The sequence below is a fragment of the Hyaena hyaena genome, unplaced genomic scaffold (assembly GCF_003009895.1).
Source record: "Hyaena hyaena isolate Hyena2069 unplaced genomic scaffold, ASM300989v1 scaffold_108, whole genome shotgun sequence".
Classification (NCBI taxonomy): Eukaryota; Metazoa; Chordata; class Mammalia; order Carnivora; family Hyaenidae; genus Hyaena; species Hyaena hyaena.
This window is the reverse complement of record NW_024080741.1, coordinates 1,248,809-1,272,989: the sequence shown is the minus strand read 5'-3', so window position 1 is coordinate 1,272,989 and position 24,181 is coordinate 1,248,809. Positions and strand designations below refer to the sequence as shown.

Below are 24,181 nucleotides of genomic sequence, written 5' to 3'. Positions count from 1 at the left end.
AAAGTGTTCACCTCTCTGATTATATCACCCATTTGTTCTGGATATTATTTATTTTTCCCATTAGGGAATTTAACTATTAATCAGTTGTCTTAAATTTCCTGTCTGATTAATTCCAGCATTTCTGTCAAATACTGGAGTCTGATTCTGATGTTTACTGTATCTCTTCAGACTACGTCTTTTTTTTGTCTTTTATCATACCTTGTAATTTTTTTTGTTGAAAGCCAGATATGTTGTATCAGATAGCAGAAACTGTGGTAAATAGGCCTATGTGTGAGGGTTTAATCTGCTAGAAGTTGAGCTGTGTTTAATTTTTGCTGTAGCTGTAGGTTCCAGAGGCTTCAGTTTCCTCTAAGTGTCCTTGTCTCTGTTGACTTTATGCTTTTCTCTTCCGAGAGAGTCTGCGTCTTGTAGCTCTTTCAGCTCTTACCCTTTCTTATCATACTAGAGCCCTATTGGTATAGTGGTAAGATGTGGGAGAAGATAAACTTCTATAATCTGATGATTAAGTCTTGGTTTTTATGAGTCTCTGTCCCTGGCTGTGACCTTCACTAAGATTTTCCCCCTTAACTAGAGGGGGTTAGAATGGGAGGAATGCTCATCTGCCAGGTGGGATAAAACTCTGTAAAAATCATTGTTCCAAAGGAGGGTCTGCCTTTGGATAGGGTATGCTTTGGACATATTTCACAATTATTACCATCCCCCCTCCCACCCCCCACACCCTTATCAGAACCACAAGGGGATTTTTGTGAGCTCTTCACTTTGAGAAGGTTCCTGGTATGGTTCCTGAAGGTAAAGCGTGTGAAATGTGGTGGGTCTGCCCTAAAACTGAAGCTTCTAGGGCTTTCTCACTCTCATGCCTGTCCTACTCAGCCTTAGTATTTCCTCAAAGTTACCATTGAAGTGTTTCTGCCAACAGCTTTGCTCCAGGTAAGTAGATCTCAACCATGACTCCCTGGATTTGCTGTGTCTCTTGATTTTGGGGCTGTGGTTTGCCCTTCACCCTCAGTTCTCTGATAGGTCCAGGAAAAGTAACTGATACTCAGTTTCTTAGCTTTTGCTTATTTTAAGAATGATAGTGATGACTTCCAAATGTTTTACATGTTGGAACTGAATTTATAGCAGTTTTCCATATAGAACAGACCTACTCGTTCTTGTTTTATGAAGATATACATGTGAATTTTGCCATTTAGAATAACATCTAAAATAAACCTACAATAAAAATACAATTATTGCCTGTATTTGGGAATCAGATTTAGTTTTATTAATTAATACATAAATATTTATGGAATCAGTAGGTATACTGCTCCCAAGGAATTAACAATATACATTTCTTATATAGCGTTTTAGTTCTACTAGATGTCAGATGAACTTGAATATTTCATTTTGTCGAAGTGTTTCTAAAGTCATTAATTTATATTGGAAATTACCTCTCAAGAAAGAAAAAAAAATCTTTGACTTTAAGATATGTCTTAGAGTAAATGACACTGTATTTCCTAATGTAAGATTGAGATAAGAGTTAGGCAATAAAATGTAAGACTCAGAACAATTGTTTTATCTCACTCTAGTAATAAATACTTCCCTCACACTATTACATTTTAAAAGCAGAGCAGTGAAACAGAGAAAGACAAATACCATATGATAATCACTTACATGTGGAATGTAAAACCAAAACCAAAAACCTTAATCCATAGATACAGAGAACAGATTGGTGGTTGTGGGGGGCAGGAGGTGGTGGTGTGTGGGTGAAATAGGGAAGGGATTCAAAATAGAATCCCTTCAGTTACAAAATAAATAAGTCCTGAAGATATAATGTGCAGTATGGTGACTATAGTTAATAATACTTCTTGTATATTTGAAAGTTGTTGAGAGAGTAGATCTTAAAAGTTCTCATCACAAGAAGAAAATTATTTGTAAGTTTGTGGTAATAGATGTTAATTAGGTATATTGTGATTCTTTCACAATATGCTATATGTATGTCAAATCATTGTAGTGTACACCTGGAACTAATATTATATGTCAGTTTCATCTAAAATAAATAGATAAACCAAATATTGTCAGATGGTTTTTTGAGTTTTTTTATTTGCTACAGTTTTAATTCTTCTTAATAGCTCATTAGGTCTAGGATTTTGTTATCTTTGTCTTCTGTATTAACATTTTGTTGTTGTTTTTTAGCTTATTTGTAGGTTTATATTAACTTTTTTTTACATAGATACAGCTTAGTTTATTTTTTGGTTGTGGGAGCTTTTTTTTAATGTTTATTTTTGAGAGAGCGTGCATCCTCTCAAGCGGGGGAGGGGCAGAGAGAGTGAGACAGGGTCTGAAGCTGGTTCTATGCTGACAGCAGTGAGCCTGATGTGGAGCTAGAACTCACAAACCATGAGATCACGACCTGAGCTGAAGTTGGATTCTTAACCAACTGAGCCACCTAGGCACTCCAGTTGTGGAACTTTTGAAATCTGTTCTCTCGGGTACCTGGTGGCTTGGTTGGTTAAGTGTCTGACTTTGGTTCAGGTCATGATCTCACGGTTCAAGGGTTTGATTCCCACCTCAGGCTCTGTGAGGACAGCTCAGAACCTGGACCTGCTGAGATTCTGTCTTCCTCTCTCTGCTCCTCCCTCATTCATGCTCTGTCTCTCAAAAATAAATAAATGTTAAACAAAATTTAAAAAAAAAAAAACCTATTCTCTCAGAGCGCCTGGGTGGTTCAGTCAGTTAAGTGTCTCAGATCTTGTTTCAGTTAAGGTCATGATCTCACGTTTCCTGAGATTGAGCCCTGCATCTCTGCACTAAACAATGTGGAGCCTGCTGGGGATTCTCTCTCTGCCCACCTTCCCCCCAACCCCCTGAAAAAAGTATACTAAAAAACATCTATTTTCTCAACAATTTTCAAATATACAAAACCGTATTGTTAACCGTATTGACTGTGCTATAGAATACATCCCCAGAACTTACTCATTTTATAATTGGAAGTTTGTCTTCTTTGACTACTGTCATCCATTTCACACACACCCCTCCTTGCTCCTGGCAACCAACCATGTGTTCTCGGAATGATTTTTGGCCTAATAAATATTCAGAGATGTACATATAAATACAAACCCATTTGAAATCCATGATAATTATTTCTCAGTTTATTACTGATATTTTATGTAATATTTAAGCAGAGAAAAACTTCATAAATTGAGGACTGGCATATTTGATAATGCTGTGTTTAAATTAAAATGTAGGGATGTCTGGGTGGCTCAGTCAGTTAAGTGTCTGACTCTGGCTCAGGTCATGATCTTGCAGTTCGTGAGTTCAAGACACTTCATTGTGCTTGCTCTGACAGCTCAGAGCCTGGAGCCTGCTTCACATTCTGTGTCTCCCTCTCCCTTTGCCCCTCCCTTGCTCGCACATTGTCTCTCTCTCTCTCTCTCAAAAATAAGTAAACATTAAAAAAATAAATAAATTGAAATGTAGACAGTCCTTTGGAACTGTAGAATCCACTGCTACTGTATGTGTCTTATGGAATTTGAACACTTTTCTTTGTAGGCACATGAGGCAACATTGGAAGCCAGAGCCAGTCCAGAGATGAGTGACCGAATACAGCAGTTGGAGAGAGAGATTGCCAGGTACAAAGATGAATCTAGCAAGGCCCAGGCAGAAGTTGATCGCCTCTTGGAAATCTTGAAAGAAGTGGAAAATGAGAAGAATGACAAAGATAAGAAGATTGCTGAGTTGGAAAGGTAAGGAAAGGGAAGCTGAATGGTGGACTCACTATGTTAGAAAGATTAAAAACTATACTTTTGGGGGCATACTTTTTCAGTATACCTGCCTCTTGGAATTTAGGTTCTTAGTGCTTATGTTATTTTTTTTAATCTACTTTTTATTATAAGTCATTGTAAATTCATTGCTGCAACATCTAAAAGGTGACATAGAATGGAGATATATTAGGAAGCTCTCGACATCAACATCATTCATTGGAAAGTGAGAAAGTATTCATCAGTTGAGAAACTGAAGTTTTCTACTGGCTAATTAGGAGAGTACAAATAGCTACTAGCTTTTTAATTACTTTACATAGCAAATAAACCTAAAGTTCAAGGGTAAGTTAATATTATTTCATTGGTTTAGACCTTTTTATTGAGCTTGATGCTCCTTTTGGCTATGAATTTTTAGACTTTACATAATTTGTATTTGGGACAAGCTGGCCTTTACGTCAGTGCACAGGTCAAATTTAGAAGAAAAAGGGACATTTTGAGGACAGTTTAGGAGACTTGGATATGATTTTTATGGGTCTCTGAATTCTTCAAAATGAACTCTGTTTACAGATCTGACCAGACAGTTGTCTTGGAATTTTCTGTCTGGCCCCCTCTAATTAGAGTGTTTTATACTAAAGATTAAATATTTATCTTTTGACCTCTTCTTTTACAGCATGTATTTAACATAAATTTACAAGTACATAGAAGCAGTTCTTCTAGTAGAACTTCATTAATCACCCATATTCTTCTAAATAGTCAGAGATGACAGTGACAGAATGAAGTCACTAACCTCTTTAGCTTCTTGCAGCTGATTCCTAGGAATATTTTATTTTCATGTTCTTGAAGGTTGGGAAATCTGAGATGACTTTCATAAGTTGTTTATTAAGTTTAAAATTTATGGGTTACTGGTAAATTTGATATTCCCCTAGAATTAATTTTTCTCCTATTCTGTACCCATAGAAGAGTATGGAAACTTTGAGTTTCAAGAAACTAAAACAATAAAGTTTAATCCTCACAATTTTTCTTCACTGTAGTGAAAGTATGAATCATGGCTGATTGCATACTCGCTAGATTCCGCTTACTTTGATATTATGTTATAAATATTATGTTGCATTTTCTGGTTCTGGATGAGACAAATGGATAGAATTCTTTAGGTCAGAGTTAATAAATTACCAGAGTCTCAAGATTAGATTTTGTGCCTTTTTTCATGTTTGCGCTGCACTTTTTCCCCCCAGGACACACACACACTTACATACTCATGTGGATATACGTCTCCCTGCCTTGTGTAGGCCTGAAATCAGCAGCAGTACTGCCTAGGTTTTAAACAATACTATTTGATGGCTTAGTGACTTCCCACTAAGTATTTTAATATTTCAGAAAAGAGGTTCCTTAAAGTTTCATTTTTCAGTCTGTTTTCTTATTAGATATCTACATTGAAATTATTGCTCATTATTTCAGACAGCTTGCATGGAGAAACTTTGATTCAGTTTTGGGTCTAATGCTGATTTTTGGAGATGGGTGTGACTTGAAAGATAGTAAGAAATAGGATTAAATGTGTTTATATTTCAGACTCAAAGCACAACAGATAGCTTTAATTATCTACTATATTTTTCACATTTTGAGAAAGTTGTAAATGATATGGTTTCCACAGAATATAACTTAAAAGGTTGAAAAGTGCTACGCAGTTTTATCCTCTGTCCAGGTAGCACTGTAATTTTGAGGATTTGACACAAAGTTTCTTGGCTACAAAAAAAAGAAAGTTTTTAAAACTCAGTTTTTGCTGCTGGCTTTATAATTTCTTGCTTAGCAATACAGTTTAAGATATGAATAATAGTCAAAGACAGTTGGGATTATATTATTCCTTTTGTTCCCATATTTAGTACTGAGATGCATGTGTGTGGCTGCTGTGTATCTTACTAACCATTTGCTTCTTGTGTTGCCATTCCACTATTTCCTGTGTGTGGGTGTCTGTCTCCCCATAATTTATCATTTGAATTTCTTCACCTTTCTTTTGATTTGTCTTATGGTCCTAATCCATTGGGGTTTTGGTCTCTGTGTTTTTATGTGTGTCCTCTCTTGGCCATGCTGTTTCTCAGAAAGCCAGTCTCCCGCAATTTGTACCTTCCACGCCAGGTTTCTGTCCCTGCACCGTCAGGGGGGTTTGTTTGGGACTTCCTGGGAAAGTGAGTGTTATGTAAGGCTACAGTTCTGTACTAAACTGAATTGCTACTGCTGCTCTTGCTACTGCTGAAGCTTGCTGAGAATTTTGCTTGATCAGAATTAAAGAACAGCCAGTATAGGTCAAGTTGAACTGTACCTCTTGGGTACATTGTTTTGAGGATAAAGTACGTGTTCTCTGTGGTAAGATTCAGGTATTGTGATTATGATTGTCTTTGTCTTTGTTCCTAGCCCATCTTGTGTGTGGTTGTTCTAATGCTGACATTGCCTTTAAGTAGTGGCCCCCTTAACTAATGTGACGGTAGGTCCATATAGTAATTCAGGATATAGAATTCATTTCTAAAGGGTGTTCAGCAACCTTCTAAATGCAAAAAAAAGTGGACTGTTATGATCATCAAACTAGAGAAAATTCTTAGTGTTCTTTGCAGATTTCCTAGTACTTATGTAAGGATTGCCAGTGTTAAAAGGTTTAGATTAAATCATAAAGAATTCCTAGGCCTGTTCTTTGTGATCTAGATAAAAATGAATAGTCCCTTTCATTGCTCTTGTAGAACGATAGTAACTCCTATTGGGAATGATTCAGTGTTGTGCCACTTTTGTACTGCTGACCTACTGCAGTTTTTAAAAGGATTATGTAAAGACCACCCATATATTTCCACATATAAAACATTTTCCCAATTAAATGTAAGAAATACTTCTAAATTAATATTCTATATTGTGGTGTATATAAGTTGGGAGTTCGACCAGAGGCAGAACTAGGATATCTATGTCTATATCTATATCTATCTACACATAATTTATACAAGGAGATTTAAAAGATTTATTGCAAGGAGTTGTTTTGGATGATTGTGGGGGACTTGGCAAAGGAAGTCTGAAATCTGGATGGCACGGTGACAGGAAGAGAACATCACCATCAAGATAGAAATCCCATGGTATGGGCAATAATTCAGCCTCGTCCACAGGTAGAATGTTTTTTCTCTCCTAGGAAAACCTCCGTCCTGCTTTTAGGGGCCTTCCAAAGGATTCAGTTATGCCCACTTATTATCTGGGATAATCTCCTTTGCTTAAATGGATTAGAGGATTTAATTACAACCTTCATAGCAACCTCTAAATTAGTGTTTGGTTAAGTAACTAAGCACTTTAGCCTAGTCAAGTTGACATTTAAAAAACTTATCACCTAGTGATTTTGGATAGTCTTTATAGATCAGTTTAAGGGGGAAAAACACAAAGATTAAAAAGCTCTAGAGCTTTACCTGTCTTTATGTAAGCAGATCAATTTAGATTAGCCTTAGGAACCGTGAATGTAATTGAGAATTTCTTTTCTAGGGACACCTGGGTGGCTCAGTCGGTTAAGTGTCCGACTTCTGCTCAGGTCATGATCTCGCACTTTCTGAGTTTGAGCCCCATGTCGGGCTCTGTGCTCACAGCTGAGTCTGGAGCCTCCTTCAGATTCTGTGTCTCCTCCTCTCTCTGTCCCTCCCATGCTCATGCTCTGTCTCTCAATAATAAATAAAAAGGTTAAAAAAAAGAAAAAGAATTTCTTTTCTAAAGTGATACTAGAGTTTATATTTAGATTTATAAAGGAGAGGCTTATCTTTGGCATAATGTTTAAAATACTGAGAGAAGAGTAATGTAGGCTGATAGAATTCTGATGTAGTATCTTTACAGACTTCTGATTTAATATCTTTTTAGACTTCTGCAATGATTGTTTAAATTTTTTTAATTAAAAAATTGTTTTTATTGAGGTATAGTTGGCATCTGACATTATATTAATTTCAGGTATACAACATAATGATTCAATATTTGTATAGATTGCAAAATAATCAATTAACTGTAGTTAACATCTGCTACCATACAAAGTCACAGAAATTTTTTTTTCATGTAACAAGAACTTTTAGGATCAGTTCTCTTAGCAGCTTCCAAATACACCCTCCTCCTCCTTCCTCCTCCTTCCTCCTCCTTCCTCCTCCTCCCTCCTGCCTCCTGCCTCCTCCTCCTTCCTCCTTCCTCCTCTCCCCTCCTCCTGTGTTCAAGTTTTTATTAATGAGCTTACCTTCTAGAAGGGAAAGATAGAGACAACTAGATGATTCAGAGGCTATTCACTTGAAAGTCTTGCTGAGGCCAAAGGCTTTTCCCATGTGCTGGGACGCTGTTTCAGAGGACAGGTACTTTGGAACTGACATGTGGGTTACTTTGTTGCCAGGTCCAAACAGGTGTCAGTCAGGTGTCTGACTCTTAGCCCTTCTGTCAGTTTAGATTCAATAAAGAGATACTTCTGGCTTCAGAAGACTAAGACTTCAACAAAGAGCTGCTATTGTCTTTTCCTTTGTGATGATGCTAGCACAGGCATCTTTCCATGGCTTGTGTAGTAGCTGGAAATTTCAGTGATCAGGTTTTAGTTTGAGGTTTGGTTGAACTCTCCTGAGAAGTAATACTCAACCTACCCAGTTAACATGTACCTCTGGATATAGGATTATCAAAAAGAAGGGACTTATTGTTGAACTTTGTACTCTTATGTGTGGTCTTTTAATTTTTAAGACCAATATTGAATGATAATGGCTAGGAGGTTGTCTGGTTTGAAGACTAGTAGGTAATTTTGGATCCTGGACTTTTAATTTCAGGCCGTAGAACTCTGTGTAGGTGGAGACATGAAATAGAGAGGGAAAGCCAGGATACTACTACTGCTAATGTTCTAAGAAAGCAAGAGAATCAGAGACAAGTTTTGTTATTCATTCGTTCGTTAATTCATTCATTCATTCATTCATTCATTCATTCATTCATGTGTATACATGTGTATACACACACACACACACATGATTAGGCCAGTTCTGTAAGTAATATAATGGAGGAAACTTTAAAAAAAATTTTTTTTTTTTTTTTGAGAGAGGAGAGTGCTTGGGGGAGGGGCAAAGGGAGGAGAGAGAGAAAAACTTAAGCAGGCTTCATGCCCAGTATAGAGCCTGACACAGTCTCAATCCCACAACCATGAGTGAGATCATGACCTGAGCTGAAATCAAGATGCTTAATCGAGTGAGCCACCCAGGAACTGCTAGTTGTTGTTTTTTTTTTTTTTTTAACTTTTTGATGGTTAAATTTTATGGGCTAGCAAGAAAACCTAAACTACATGTATAATGTTATTTCCAAGGGAATTACATTCTGGTTTATAAACAGTTGGCTTTATTTAAAAGTGGAGTATGATCTAGTCTTAAAATTTGGAGCTGCTTTAGTCAATTTTGTCCCTCCGTCCCTGATTTTGTGTCTCACTTTGCTCAAAATTCAGCCCCCGAATTAACTTTCTGAGCTGCTAAAGTAGTAACTCCATTTCATTTTGGTAAGCAAGATAAATCTGTACTTCATGTAGATTCAGATCAATGTACTGAGCTGAACTTGAACACAAAGAATGGGGTTGTTGTCCTGTCCTTCCAAGTGTGAGATATAATCTGGGGTGTTAACTTGCATGTGTATATGTGTAAGAGAAAGAACTTTTCTGGTGGTATTTGGAGAAATTAGGGAAGGTAGTTGCGAGGCTTAAATCTTATGGCTCAAGGATTTGGCCTTTTGAGTTTTTGATTTGCTTTTAAAGATTACTGGTGTCTGAAATGTTATATTATGAAAATGGAGTTGTCTTTATTTTTCATAAATCTTCTAAAATACGTTGACAAATGTGAACTAGTTTACAGGATGATTATTTTCAATATTTGGTTTTGTAGTCTTAAAATTATTTCTGTTTTCAGAAAAAAGTGGACTTCGAAATTAGAAGATGAGTCCTTTTTTGTTAACTTCTTTTTCTTACTCCTTTGTCTTTGACTAAAATTTTCTGTTTGCATATTCTTTTGTGGGAATCTGACCCCTTTTAATTGTTATCTTTTGGAAAACAAAGCCAGCTTTACTGATCTCTCTGAGGTAGTAATTTCTCTTTCCTTTATGTATGCTATTCTTATAGTGTCTATCATAGTCTGTCCTGTGACTGTACATTATTGAGAGCCTAATCAATGTGTATGTTAATACTTAGAGACAGAGCTCCTTTCTCATTTCACTATCTAATCATCCCACGTTTCTTCCCTTTTCATCTATCACCTGTATATTCAGATCTTTCATCAGTCAAACAGATGGAGATTTTTGTCCTTTATCACTTGTTAGTTACATTGCTGGTATTATTATTTTTATATTCATTTTTTTCTGTATGTTTGTAATGTGTTTACAATTGTGCATATATTTTTCCTTTTGTAAAAGTATAAGTAAATCATCTATAAAATATTTTTGTATAATTTAATATAATTGAGGGGATTATTTTTTGATCTGTAAGTTAGATAGAAATGTAGATAACCTCCATCCTCTTTTGTCACAGTGAAATACCAACTATAACTTTCATTTTTACATTTTAACATCTCTGAATCTGAGATATATGTATAAATAATGGCTAGACATAATTTAATCATTATAATATTTTTCTTCTTAGCTTAGCTGATACATAAAGTAATGGTTCATCTTCTGTCTTTGGTGAATTGATTTTGAAGATGGATTCAAAGAGGAAATAAAATTGTTTTAGAGAATCTGGGAGTGAATGGAAGTATTTCCAAATTAATTTTACTTTCTTATGTACTCCATTTTAAATGTGTGTAGACAAATGAATATATTTACTATTATAATTAGATATTTGACTGTTTTACCTACTTCCTGTTTATTTATGTAGGTTGACCTAAAATTTTTTGGACCTTTTCTTTGGAAGAATGGACTTTATGATTCTGATTGTTTTTTATTGGTATCATAGCATATTTAGGCATCTACACAATATAACCTAAAAATGGTTACCCATGTATTTAGTCTTCATATTTATAAATTTTTAATATAAATTTAGTATCAAATGCCAAATTGATATTCAGTTTAATGTCTTCAGAGATCTTCTGTATAGAAATTAATATTAAGTTATATATAGCTTTGGCATCTACTAGCATATGATTCATGAGGTAAATAGTTCCTTAGGGAAGAATTTCCTTGCTTTTAAATTCATGGTTATGTACCTTTGACCCATGAAGTTCAGTGTCAGAGAATATGGTCTTCCTGTAGTGTGAGCAGAAGAGAAATGACTGCTGCTGCTATGGAGGTTGTGTGTTCTTGCTTGAGGGAGAATGGTTTGTTTCCAAAAAAAAAAAAAAACGAAAAAGAGAAAGAGAAAGAAAGATACTAAGAATATTGTAACTGAAGATGACTGGTTCTTTATCTGATCCTGCTTGCTTCAGCTTGCTTTCTGAGGAAGCTGCTTGTTTCTTTCTTCTTTCTCCTTGATGAATTTCACTGATTTCATTTAGAAGAAGTTACGCAGCATTACATCATTCTATTATATCACCTTCCCAGAGTTTCTTGTGGGCACAGCACCTTGTCATTTGTTACTACAGTCTTGATAGGAATTTTTGTTTAGTAGTTACCTTAAGGTTTTACTTAAAGGTACTAACATTAGAGTTATGTATAATTATTCTACGTGCAGATTTTTTCCTTCCAAATTAATTTCCTTAGAGCTATAGTTTGATGCCAGAATCAGCTATGTGTGACTCATGAACAATAAAATAGGTTAGAAGTTGCTTGTTGTTGAAAGGAGTAAGCTTAATTTTTTTCCATGGATTTACCCAAGTCTTATTTAAAGACTTGCAACTATAGGAAATTTCACTTAATGTCATTGTTAATCTTAAATTACTCTGATTTATTGTGTCATAACCAACAACATAGAAAAGGTAATTGGGAACTGTCACTTAGAGAGTAGTCCTTTTTTTTTTTTTTTTTTTTTTTTGGCCTTTGAACATTGTCTGCATTCTCTACTGTTTCATATATGCCAAAGATCCATGGATTTATTTTATACCTTCCCTTTAGGAATCTGTAAGCCTCACAGAATATATAAATACGCCCAGGGAGATGTCAACAGATCTATATTTTTATCCTGGATCTGCCACTTACCCACAGTGTGATTGTGAGGAAGTCATTTTTATTCTCAATTTTTTCATTTCTCTTTATCTTATATAATGGGAATAATAAATCTTCTCATTCTTACCTTTCATCATTTTCACAGTGACTTTTATTTTTTTATTATTTTTTTAAAATGTTATTTTTATTTATTTCTGAGAGAGAGAGACAGCATGAGCAGGGAAAGGTCAGAGAGAGAGACACACACAGAATCTGAAACAGGCTCCAGGCTCTGAGCTGTCGGCATAGAGCCCGACAAGGGGCTCGAACCCACGAACTGTGAGATCATGACCTGAGCTGAAGTTGGACGCTTAACCAACTAAGCCACCCAAGCACCCCCACAGTGACTTTTAAAAACCCTGGTTTTAATTACTGAAACATTAGAAAGCAAAATACAAATTGAAATGGTGCTTGCATTCAAGAAACTAACCTTTTGTTTTGGATTCTTAAAGTGAAATTTAGATCCTAAAGACAAACTGTATGGCTCTGGCCATTAGAAGTCTTGAGTATTTGGAGGATAATACTAACTTCAGTGAAATTGATTAGTTTTTTAAAAGGGAAAACTGCCTGTTATTATAAAAAAGCAATAATGAACCACCAGGGCTACATGTTATGTAGCAGTATTAAGCATGGCAACTTCACATCTCTAACTGCTGAATAGTATTAGATACGGATTGATTAGAAACGGAGCTGTATATTCTTGTTCATTATTGCTTTTAGATTGCACCATTTGAGGTGGGTTTAGGTAGATTGGGAATGAGAAAAAAATTAAGTTCTAATTAGGAAAAAATTGTTACTGTTTTCACATTTGGGACCATTTCAAGTTCTTCCACATAAACTAGAATTCTGTATTCTACAGAATGAATCTATTGATGTTTTTCTAAAAGCTTTTGTTATGGATAACTTGGACCCAAGAAATGAAGTGGGGTGGGTAAAGGAGTAGTCAATTATAAGGTGGGTATGTATAAAACTAAGATGATTTGAGATCACACTTTGGTACTTAAATTGAAAGCGGAGCTGCTGACCTTCTCTTCTTTTTTTTATGTTTAGTAAATTGTTTTTTTTACCCTGCTCCAAGAAATGGTCAATTTTAGACAAAATTTTTTCTTTGAAACTAACATTAAGGTAGAATGGTGTAATCTAATATGAAAACATACTTGTTAAGTGTTGTAAATCTGAAATTACTAATTTTTAATGCCTGTGTAGAATATGTGTTACACCTTTCCCTTCTCTAATCCTGTGCTGTATGTTTTGTCTCTGTCTGTGAATAACATTATTTCCTGAATAATGTCCTTATTAATAATTCTTTCTAACTTTCTCTTCCACATTTTCTTCCTGGATTTGCTGTTTTCTTCAGTCTCACTTCAAGGTCAGTATGGTTTTACTCAAAAAATGTTAGTATACCACACTCTTCTCTTTATCTTGAGCTCTAATAAGAAACTAAAATGACAGCACTTACTTTAGGGAAGACATGTCTAGAAATCTAGTTATGCGGGCATAAAATGTCAAAAGTTTTAGGTTTACCAGAAGAGTAGATTCAAAGTTCTTTGCGCCAGAAGATAAAGTAGTCAGAAATCAAGAATCAGACTGAGCAGGTTTTGACTGAAAGCAAAATGAAGATGAAAGGAGCCACCAGGGGAATGAGAAGAAAATGGTTTTAATGTAATTAAAATTTCATCAGAGACATAAAATGTAGCGTGAACGTTGGAGGGAAATTCTGTAGTCTGGGTTTTTAGAAGAAACTTGAAATTATTTTATATATGCAAACTTATATACCCTTTAAATTTTGGTTTTGTGATTCTGCTGAATGGTAGAATAAATGAGAATATAAACAGCCACCCCTGCTTCTATTTATATGTGCCAGAGGCACTATGGTAGAACCTTTACATATTTTACTTCCACTGATCTTCCTAGCAAGTATGTAGAGAGATTTATTATTTCTACTCTTTAGGTGAATAACACAAAGGCTGAGCCCATTATGTAATTTGTCCATCCTTATTAGGAAGAGAAGCTAACAGAGCACACATTATCATTCTGATGAGGAACTAAGATTAGGGAACATGATTTCTTTAGGGTCAACCAATAAGTAATGGAATTTATATTTGAAGCCAGATCTCGTTTTAGCCTCAGGGCTTTATGTATTCTGTGCTCTCTACCATAGTAATTAACAGTATGAGTTATAGAGCCCCAGATTTTGCTTGAAATTTTTTTAGGTGTCTCATCTGTAGGTTTTTCATCTGTAAAATTGGGATAATTATCTAATCTCAAGGGTTGTTGTGAACATTAAATGAGTTCATATAAACAGCACTTTGAACAGTATCTGATACAGGGTAAACAGTCAATATATAGAACTATTATGATTGCTCCTTTTTGCCTTTTGTGGAGTCCTATTTGATCCAGGATATGATAGCATGAAGTGATATATTTCAGGTTCTTTAAAACACTATACTGTTCCTATTGATTCATACCACTGTTAATAGAAAGTGCAAAGTAGAATCCCAATGGAAAGTTATATATGTGTAGAAAATGAGAAAAGATATTTCTTCTGTAACGATATTTGTTTTAACTCTCTACTAATCTTTTCAAGTCCTGAATTTCTGTTACAGGTAAAATATGTGTTGAAGCTTTTTAGGAAAAAGATTCTTTTTCCCATTTCTACTCCCTGGTATTTCTTCTCAGTGTTTAAATTGATGACCTAAATATTTCTGAAAAAGTCTCCTTACCTTTGACTCATTTAAGAATAAAGCAGTTTGTGTGGGTTGTAAATACATTAATAAACAAAAGAAACCCTTCTTTCATAATTACTTATACTGATCTAGTTTAAAAAATTTTTAATGCTTATTTATTTTTGAGAGAAAGAGAGACACACAAAGAGCAGAATGGGGGAGGGGCAGAGACAGAAGGAGACAGAATCCAAAGCTGGCTCCAGGCTCTGAGCTGTCAGCACAGACCCCCACACAGGGCTCCAACCCACGAACCATAAGATCATGATGTGAACCAAAGTTGGATGCTTAACGAAGTGAGCCACCCTGGCACCCCTATATTGATCTAACTTCTTCAGTCAGATTTATATTGTCCTCTTCCTTCTCTGTTAGCAGAGGACCTCCCCTCCTTTGCCAAGTAAATAAAGCTTTAGGGCATCCACAATTTTGAGTTTATATTTTCATTCATATTAACCTTCCTTTTGTTTCTGTGGAACTAATGTCCCAGCTCTTTTCGAAGGTTAAATTTTCCTATTCTTACTTCCTTCTTATCAGTTTTTTTAAGGCTTTTAATGTGTGATTTGTTTTGTTTTGTTTCTGAGAGAGAGAGTGAGAGGGACAGCATGAGCAGGGGAGGGTCAGAGAGAGAGACAGAATCTGAAGCAGGCTCCAGGCTCTGAGCTAGCTGTCAGCACAGAGCCCGACGTGGGGCTTGAACCCACGATCCATGAGATCATGATCTGAGCCGCTTAACCGACTGAGCCACCCAGGCCCCCCCCCCCCTTATCAGTTTTTAAACCCTTGTTGTTTAGATTTCCTCCTTCTCCTTATTTCCATTCTGTTCCTTTCCACAGATTTTCCCAAATGTAAAACATATACTAGTTTCCCCCATTGTTAAAAAGAAATGTAAATAACCTTTGTCAGTATCTTTTCCTTGGCCTTAGTTCAGTACACCATATTAATTTTACCTTTTACCTTTTTTTTCTGTTGACTTGCACAATTTTTGAAAGAATCATTTATGCTTGCTGCCTCCACTTCCACACTTCCATTTATTTGTCAAATGTAATTTGGATTCTTCTCTCACTGCTGTGGTAAAATGGCTTCAGTGATATACTGGTTGCCAGATTTAGTGACTTTGTCTTGGGTCTATTTGACCTTTCTGGAGTGTTAGATATTATCGATTACCTCTTTTCTTTCTAGGAACCCTTCTTTTGTAGTTTATGTGATACTGTTTTCTGCCAGCTTGCATACCACCTCATTGACATTTTTCACTCTATTTTGGTTTTCTTCTTTTACATGTTTCTTAACTCTTGGGATTTCTCATATTCATTTAAAAAATTTCATTTTCATTTACATTATTGGCTACCTGCCTTATTACTTACTACCAAAGACTCAGTTTTATTTATTTTGTTTTGTTTAAGTTTTTATGGAACTTCTATTTCAAACTGTATTTATTATAGAACAAATCTTACGTTGTTTGCGATAAAAATAGCAAGCACAAATACTGCATTAAAAAGTGATATTCCCATTTTCTACTGTAAACATTTTTTCCACACATAGTAAAGCACTATGAGTACCACTTAAGTAATTCCAAGTATGGTACAGTCTGAACACAATTCAGCTTTAGTTACAAAATACCATGAAGGCTTTTGCCTTGTGTTTGGAGAACTTTCATCTCTAACTTAAGTATCAGGTGGACATATTTTTTTAATAATTTATTTTATGTTTTTAATGTTTTATTTATTTCTGAGAAAGAGAGAGAGAAGGAGAGAGAGAGAGAGAGAGCATGAGCAGGGGAGAGTCAGAGAGAGAGGGAGACACAGAATCGAAGCAGGCTCTAGGCTCTGAGCTAGCTGTCAGAACAGAGCCCGATGCGGGGCTTGAACCCATGAACTGTGAGATTATGACCTGAGCCGAAGTTGGATGCTTAACCGACTGAGCCACCCAGTTGCTCTCAGGAGGACATATTTTTACAGGAAAGTTTTATCGCTTTTGTCTTATGTATGGCAGGTTTTGATCTAAATATCTCTAAACAAAGCCCTACAAAAAGCCCCAGAATTTGTCTGTGAAAGTCATTATTGTATATGTAGTTCTGTGAGTTACAGGTTATGTTAATTATATTGTTAGCTGCTTCATTTTAGTAGTTTTTACTCTAGCTGTAAATGCCATTAAGCTATACTTATTTCTAAATAAGTTTATTTTCTAAGAAATACAAAATAAAACAGGTTTTATTTTTCCAGCGGCAGAGATCATTTTAGTCTTGGTATGTAGTATGTTTGAGGTTGGAAATTAGTGCAGTACTTTTTTCTATACAGAAGCATTTCACCATTTTAATTATGACTTTGTCAAGTCCAACCGAGCAGATCATTAAGAAAATATTGATGGCTTGAGATTGGATTGGATGTTTGGATAACTTCATTATGGGACCATGGGCAGGATACTTAACCCTTATGTTTTTGTTTTAACCACTTGTTTTGTGTTAATACTGACACTTAACTGTAGTGTTTGTTTTTCAGTGTCCTCCTCTAAGCATTTCTGGTTTGTATAGATTTGTTTTCTCTCTCTTTCTTGTTCTTTCCTGCTTTCCCTCTGTCCCTTCTCCCATTTCGTACAGAGCAGAGGGATTTCATTTAGAGTGATCATGACTGAAGATTCACATTCTCTATTCTTAAGCATGTATACATGTCTTTAGTTATTATTCAATGGCATTATCCCCAGAGAAAGAATACAAAGAAATGATTGCATGAATAGATGAGAATATATGATTTGATTCAGAACTCATCATTACTTTTTATTTAGTAGCACCTTTGGCTAAAGGCAACACATTCAGTAGGTGAAGCCTATAAATACCCTCTCATTTACTTACTCCCTGGTTATACAAATTGAGCTCAGTATTATCACCCCTATTTTATTTGGCAGTGCCTGTTGCAGACCTATCTTCAAAACAAATGTTTGGAATCTGGGACACTTCTTATCCATAACATTTAGACCAGAGTCCCTATATTGTTATGTAATAAAAGTTAAATACTTTTATGTCTTGCTCAGATGCATTCCTGTTTGTATATAGTCTCTTTCGTCTAATTTGATGAAAGAGTTTTACATTGATTTCCAAAGTCTAAGTCAACCAGCCTATTTCTGATTGCACATCCTAGAATGTTTTTCATTGTTGTATGATAGTAGGCACTAAAATCTCATAAGAAGTCATTAACAAAAAGAGAACTATATTTTGAAGGCTTCATTTTTTTCTTTTTCCTTTCTCTTTCTTTCCTTTCTTTTTTTTTTTTTTTTTTCACTAAAACATTCAGGGTTTTATAGGCCTAAGAGCATTTCTGACTCTGTGGGATCTATTTACAAGGAGTTTGATTTATAGACAAGAGTATAATTTAGGAGAACGATCTGTTGTTAATTGCATTTTTTACTTCTACTTGTCATTTTGTTGGTTTTTTTTTTAATTAAAAAAATTTTTTTAAATTTATTTTTGAGAGAAAGGAAAATGGAGTGTGCATGGGGAAGGGGCAGAGAGAGAGGGAGACACAGAATCTGAAGCAAGCTCCAGGTTCTGAGCTGTCAGCACAGAGCCTGATGCAGGGCTCAAACTCATGAACTGTGAGATCATACCTGAGCTGAAGTCAGAGGCTTAACTGACTGAGCCACCCAGGTGCCCCTTCTCTTGTGGTTTTCTTAAACAGCTTTATTGTTCAAGGGGGTATTTCCTTATTTTCTTACCTTTCAAGCCGTAATATTGCCTGGTGTTTTTGTAATGGGTCACGCAAGCACATTGTAGCCACAGCTTCCATTATCTGCTTTCTCCTGAAATACAGTGTTATTATTTTGAATGATTCATTGGTAGAGAAAAAAAACGTGTGAACACATACTTGTTCTGATCTACCTAACTGTTCTACTGAAAAGTATTGAGTTTTGTGCTATCATGCATTGAGAGGTGTTAAATGTAGTTTTTCACGGTGACAGTTATAGAAAATCCGGCATTCTGTAGCTAAACATAGAGAAGGGAGGAAAGACTAAATTTATAGTTAGTTAAAATTTGAATTTGTATATGATTGCCAGATTTAGCAATCAATATACATATGGGATATCAGTTAAATTAGTATTTCAGATAAACAATAAATCCTTTTTTAGTATTAGTGTCATACAAATACTGGGACACTTCCCTCTCCCCTCAAGATAAATAAATAAGTGTTAAAGAAATAATAAAACTCCATAAAAGTGTTTTGAATAAGGTGACAAAAAGAGATAATGTGATGATAAACATTAAGGTGCTTGGCATATGATGAAAAACTTATAAAGGTGGTTATTACAGTATTTTATCTAACATAATGCTATACTTATCTTCAAACATAGAGAATTCAGTCTTACACACAGCCTTCCCACCACCTACAAAGTAGAAAAAGCATGTTCTGTGATTCTGTGTAAATTATTGATGGGGAATTTATTTAAATTTATGTGATAAAATATAATAGAGAAGGAATGCTTTGTCTATCTTGTTTTGTAGTAAAGGACAGTTTTTCTAAAAAAAAAAAATAAGGCAGATATATGTGTTTGTGGGCATGCATATATGTGTGAGAAATAATGTCACTAGTGGCTTGCTGTGTGCCAAATCCTCTCCTGTGCATTTTCCAAACATTATCTTATTTATTCCACTTAACAACTCTATGAAAGATGGGCATTATTCCCATATCACAAGTTAAAAGTTTAAAGAAAAAACAAATATGAAGTTTAAGAGGCTAATGATCCCATAGGTTATGAATAGTAAATCAAATATTTAATTCAGAGCTCTGTAACTATTAAAAGCAAAGCTTTTTCTTCCTTACAGTATTCTTATCAGGGGCTCTCACATCCTTGGGGACTTTGAACATGTTTTGAGATTTATGAGTTTACTATGCTGATAGGTTGTTATTTTGTATTTTCATTTCAATGACAGTCTAAAACACAACTTATGTACATATTTTGGATCATCTAGGTGAAATCCTATAACTAAATGACATATTTATCCATAAGCATTCACTTTGTGGTTTTGATATCATTGTTATCAAGCATTACTGCTTAATTGCTACTGGCCAATGAAAAAAGAAGATGGTAGACTTAATAATAGTCCTTTTATTTCAAGCAAAGTTCAGATGATGTTATGATGCACTGTGGAAAGCAATCTTGTTTTTACCAATTTGACAAAGAAAAGTTTTGGGACAGTTTAATCTTCTTATGTCCCAAAAGCACTTGGACCATAGTAGTAAATACCATAAGTGCACCGTGATCAGTGGTTTACCTGTATATTAAATCAATTTTGACAATTTGAATTTCACTGTATATTTTAGTTTCAAATTTAATTTGGAACTCTAGAATTAATATTTGCATATTTTAAGTATTATAATTTGTGAACAGAGAATATAGGAAATCTTTTCCTTTACACTTCTGCTATAATGTATCATACTGTAGTTCAGGCACAGACCCTTCAGTCATGGGGATGAAGCAGTTCTGCTCGGGGCGGGGCGGGGGGGGGGTGCTGGAATGCTTTACCAGCATGCTGCCATTTGAACTTCCATCTTGAAGGATGAGTATTTGTATGCTAGGCAGAGATAGTGTAAGGACATTAAGACAGCTGAAGAGACCAAAACAAAAGAAAAATACCCCAAAACAAAAAACCTATGGCAGGAAGGATTGATAGAAATAATGATTCTTAAGGACCTTTGGTGCTAATTAAGGAAGTTTGAATTTTATTATGAGGTTAGTATGTCTCTAACAAAACCAAAAAGCAGGGACATGTAAACTAAACTTTTATAATTTAGTTATGACAGGGGCATCTGGGTGGCTCAGTCAGTTAAGCGTCTGACTTCGCCTCAGGTCATGATCTCACGGTTCATGGGTTCGAGCCCTGCATTGGGCTCTGTGCTGACAGGTAGCCCAGAGCCTGGAGCCTTTTTCTAATTCTGTGTTTCCCTCTCTCTCTGACCCTCCTCTGCTCATGCTATCTCTATCAAAAATAAATTAAACATTAAAAATTTTTTAAAAAATTTACTTGTGTCATATTGAATATTAATAAATTAAATCATGTTTTGTGTGCAGTCATCTCTCTATTGGTTAAAGACCCCTTGGAAGTAGTGTTAAATATTTTTGTGATGAAAATACAATGTAAAATTTCAGATTTGTAAGTTACAGTTTTGATTTTTTTTTTTTTTTTGCCTACCTTTCTTCCTTTAGGCCAATACTTTGTTTATTTTATTTTTTTTTAAAGTTTATTTATTTTTGAGAAAGACAGAGAGAGAGCCGAGGAGAGGAAGAGAGAGAGGGAGACAGAATCCCAAGAGGGTGCTGCACTGTCAGCACAGAGCTCTATGTAGGGCTCGAACTTGAGTATTGAGATCATGACCTGAGGTGAAACCAAGTTGGACGCTTAACTGACTGAGCCCCCCCAGGCATTCTAGATCAATCCTTTATTAATGGAATCAGAAAGTAAACTTTATATTCTTTCTTCCCATTTCAGTGGAGTGCTTTAGTGATTAATAATCTTCTCCCCAGTTGATTTAATAATTTTCATTGTATTTTACCAAAAATTTATGAAGAAAACCACTTATGGAGTTTGCTGATCACTAGCTTTTATATGCACCAGAGGAAAACTGTTACCATTATCTACTTTTAATTTATTATCTGCTTTTTATTAATGCCTTGTTTCCCAAGGTAGCCTCCAGCTATTACCTCTCCATGTGCATGTTACAGAGAAATGTCCAAGTTAAATTAGTTTTTAAACTGTGCCCTGTGAAACTGCCAGGTGAAAAAGTACAAATGGCATACTCTTTCTGCACATGCAGCTTAGTACACTGTTTTGTGATGTGATTAAACTGTAGTGTTCACAGGGCTCATTACTAGACAGAGCCTTGGGGTGCTGAAAGTAACTGCATTAATATCTACTTAGCACTTTTCAGGCAGAAAGAGGGAAACAAGATAGTAGGAAATAAAAAGCTGTATATTCTGTTTCATTGTTCTGTTCATGCTAGAATGTTACTTTTCCTAGGTCATGGGGCCAGCATTCTCCTAGGTCTGACTTACACCAAGAATGGTTGACTCTCTGGATGCTTCTGTGAGGCCTGAGGCATAAAAACAGAAAATATATGAAAGGGAGAAGAAAATTAAAGTAGGACTGTTGGGGAAGAATAAAATTAAAAAAGGAGAAAAAAATAGAAGTGAGACATGAGTCTTTGTATATTTCCCTTAGTACCAAAAGTTTGCTCAAAAGTGTAAGGTTGTATGTCCTATTTTAGACAATGATAGAAATTAAGATAATGCAGAAAATAAATGGATGCTCTCCATAAAAATGCTTATGCTTTCCTCTGTCATTATCAATAAATCAAGGAGAAATTCAAAGTGAGCAACACAGAGCAGCTTTCTTTAAAGAATAAAAACAATTGACAGTATATTTATTCTGTCACAGATCCAAAAAGTCAAGTCAGTTTCTTAAGGCAGGAATTTTCTTTGCTTCTCTGTTTCTCTAGCATATATTCAGATTTCTTGGCACACTGCAATCATAGAACTGTGTCATATCCTTTGTATGCTTTTTTAGACTTTATAAATTGATTTTAAATATACCAACAGTCGTGCATTCTTATCTTTATACAGTTTGGGAAACAGACATTAACTGTTGTAGCAAAACAGTTCCACAAATTATATGAAGAAGTGTGAGAATGAGTTCTCTGCTTTTCTTTTCTCCTCTGTTTTGATGCCATTCCGAAGCAGTGTCTTTTCTTAGATTTTTGGGGGATTGTGTACCTGTTCTGGCCCACATAAAACTTCCCTCTTTCCAAGGATTTTATAATATGTGGAGTTGATTTTTTCCTTTTGGAATTCTACACCTTGACTTAGTATGCTGCAAAATACAGTGCAGCTCTGACTACCACGTGCTGTCCTCTATTGCTTCTGAACTGAGATACTGCATGTGACTTGGGAAAACAGTCACACAGCTGTCTCAACAGGTCTCACTGCAGGTTTATGGCCACATATTTCAAATGTGCTCCCAATTATGCAGGCAATTCTAATATAAATGCTTATTAAATTTGATTTTACATTTTCAGAGATGATTATATCCTGCTCTCTCGTCTCTTGTCAAATCCACAAAATCCCTGCCTCCACTTCATAGCTGTTGACTTCACTTCATACTGCATTGAGAAAATCAGAATCAGATGCTACCCACTGCATCTTCCCACCCTTAGATCTCCTGGTTTACATGCATCTGTACCGGTGTTTTGTGTGTTTTCTTTACAGTGGTTCACTGTTCTAAGTTCAACTTGGCCACTTTTCCTCTTAATCCTATCCTAGTTCCTCAGTTCAAGGATGGAGCTTCCTTAGTTATCCTTCTCTCTGCTTTATTTTTAAAACTTTACTCTTTCCGAGTTCATTATCATAAGCCTGATTTAACATTTCCACCTTTGAAAGTTCTCCTTTTGACATGATAGTGCTTTCTAGCCAGCACACCATTTTTCTCTGTTCCTCCTTAATAAATCTTGTTAAAAAATTGACTGTATATAAACGCTGGCTGCATTTCTTCACCTTTCTTCAAATTTGCATAGTCAGACTTCTCTTTTATCTATTTTTGGTCTATTTTTATCACTTCTCTGAAACTGCTTTTGCAAGGGTTTATGGTGGTATATTTTCAGGTGCCAGGTTCAAAAGCCACTCTCTGTCACTATCTTGCTTTTCCTTTCAGCATCATTATACACACTTACGTCCTTGAAAGGTATTTTCTTTTGGCATTTCTGACAGCAGATTTTACTCATTTTCTGTGTCCTTCAGTTGTCATTCCTTCTCCGTTGTCATTTCTGGCTCCACCATATTCCCTTAAAGCTTGAAAGGCTCCATTCTCAGTCCATTGTCTTTTTTACATATACTTTTCTCAGAAGATGTCTTCAAGCCTCATGGCTTTCCATATTACTCATGTATTCATAGCTCCCATCTATCATGTATGTGGGACATATCTATCATCTCCATACATCTGTCTACACACACACGAAGGATCACCAGAGTGATATACTAATTATCTCCATGATGTCTTGAATTAGATATCAAACTTAACTTTACCCAGAACACATCTCTTCATTTTTTCTATCCTTTTCAAAATTTCTTCCTCAGTATTCCCCAGTTCAGTAAATGGTATCACCATTCACCCATCGCTCATAAATAAATCACCAACTAACTCCTGATTTTTCTCTCCTCCCACTCCCTACGTTAAATCTATCAGGAAGTCCTATCATATATCACAAATATATCTGAAATTCAACCGTTTCTCTCAATGCCTTTCCTAAAGTATTATCTCTTACTCGAACTACCAGAGTAGCTTTCTAACTGCTACCCTTGCTTCTACATTTTGCTCCTCTACTAGTTTCTTCTCCGTGGTAGCTAGACTGAACTCTTTTTTTTTTTATTTTTTAATGTTTTTTATTTTATTTTATTTCTGAGAGAGAGAGAGAGAGACAGCGTGAGCAGGGGAGAGTTAGAGAGAGAGACACACACACACAGAATCTGAAACAGGCTCCAGGCTCTGAGCTGGCTGTCAGCACAGAGCCTGATGCGGGGCTTGAACCCATGAACCGTGAGATCGTGACCCGAGCT

General features: G+C 35.5%; 1 protein-coding gene across 7 annotated transcripts in view; it reads left to right on the top strand.

Annotated features, from left to right (window-relative positions):
* ERC1 (ELKS/RAB6-interacting/CAST family member 1) overlaps nt 1-24,181 on the top strand; it is a 485,892-nt gene that overhangs the window by 175,108 nt on the left and 286,603 nt on the right. For 5 of the 7 annotated variants that reach the window (XM_039236306.1, XM_039236309.1, XM_039236307.1 and 2 more), the window contains 2 exons: nt 3,529-3,722; nt 13,225-13,236. In XM_039236306.1, coding sequence (XP_039092237.1) covers nt 3,529-3,722; nt 13,225-13,236 — 206 coding nt within the window. The remainder of the gene's footprint in view (nt 1-3,528; nt 3,723-13,224; nt 13,237-24,181) is intronic. The other 2 variants (XM_039236310.1, XM_039236308.1) reach the window with 1 other exon arrangement.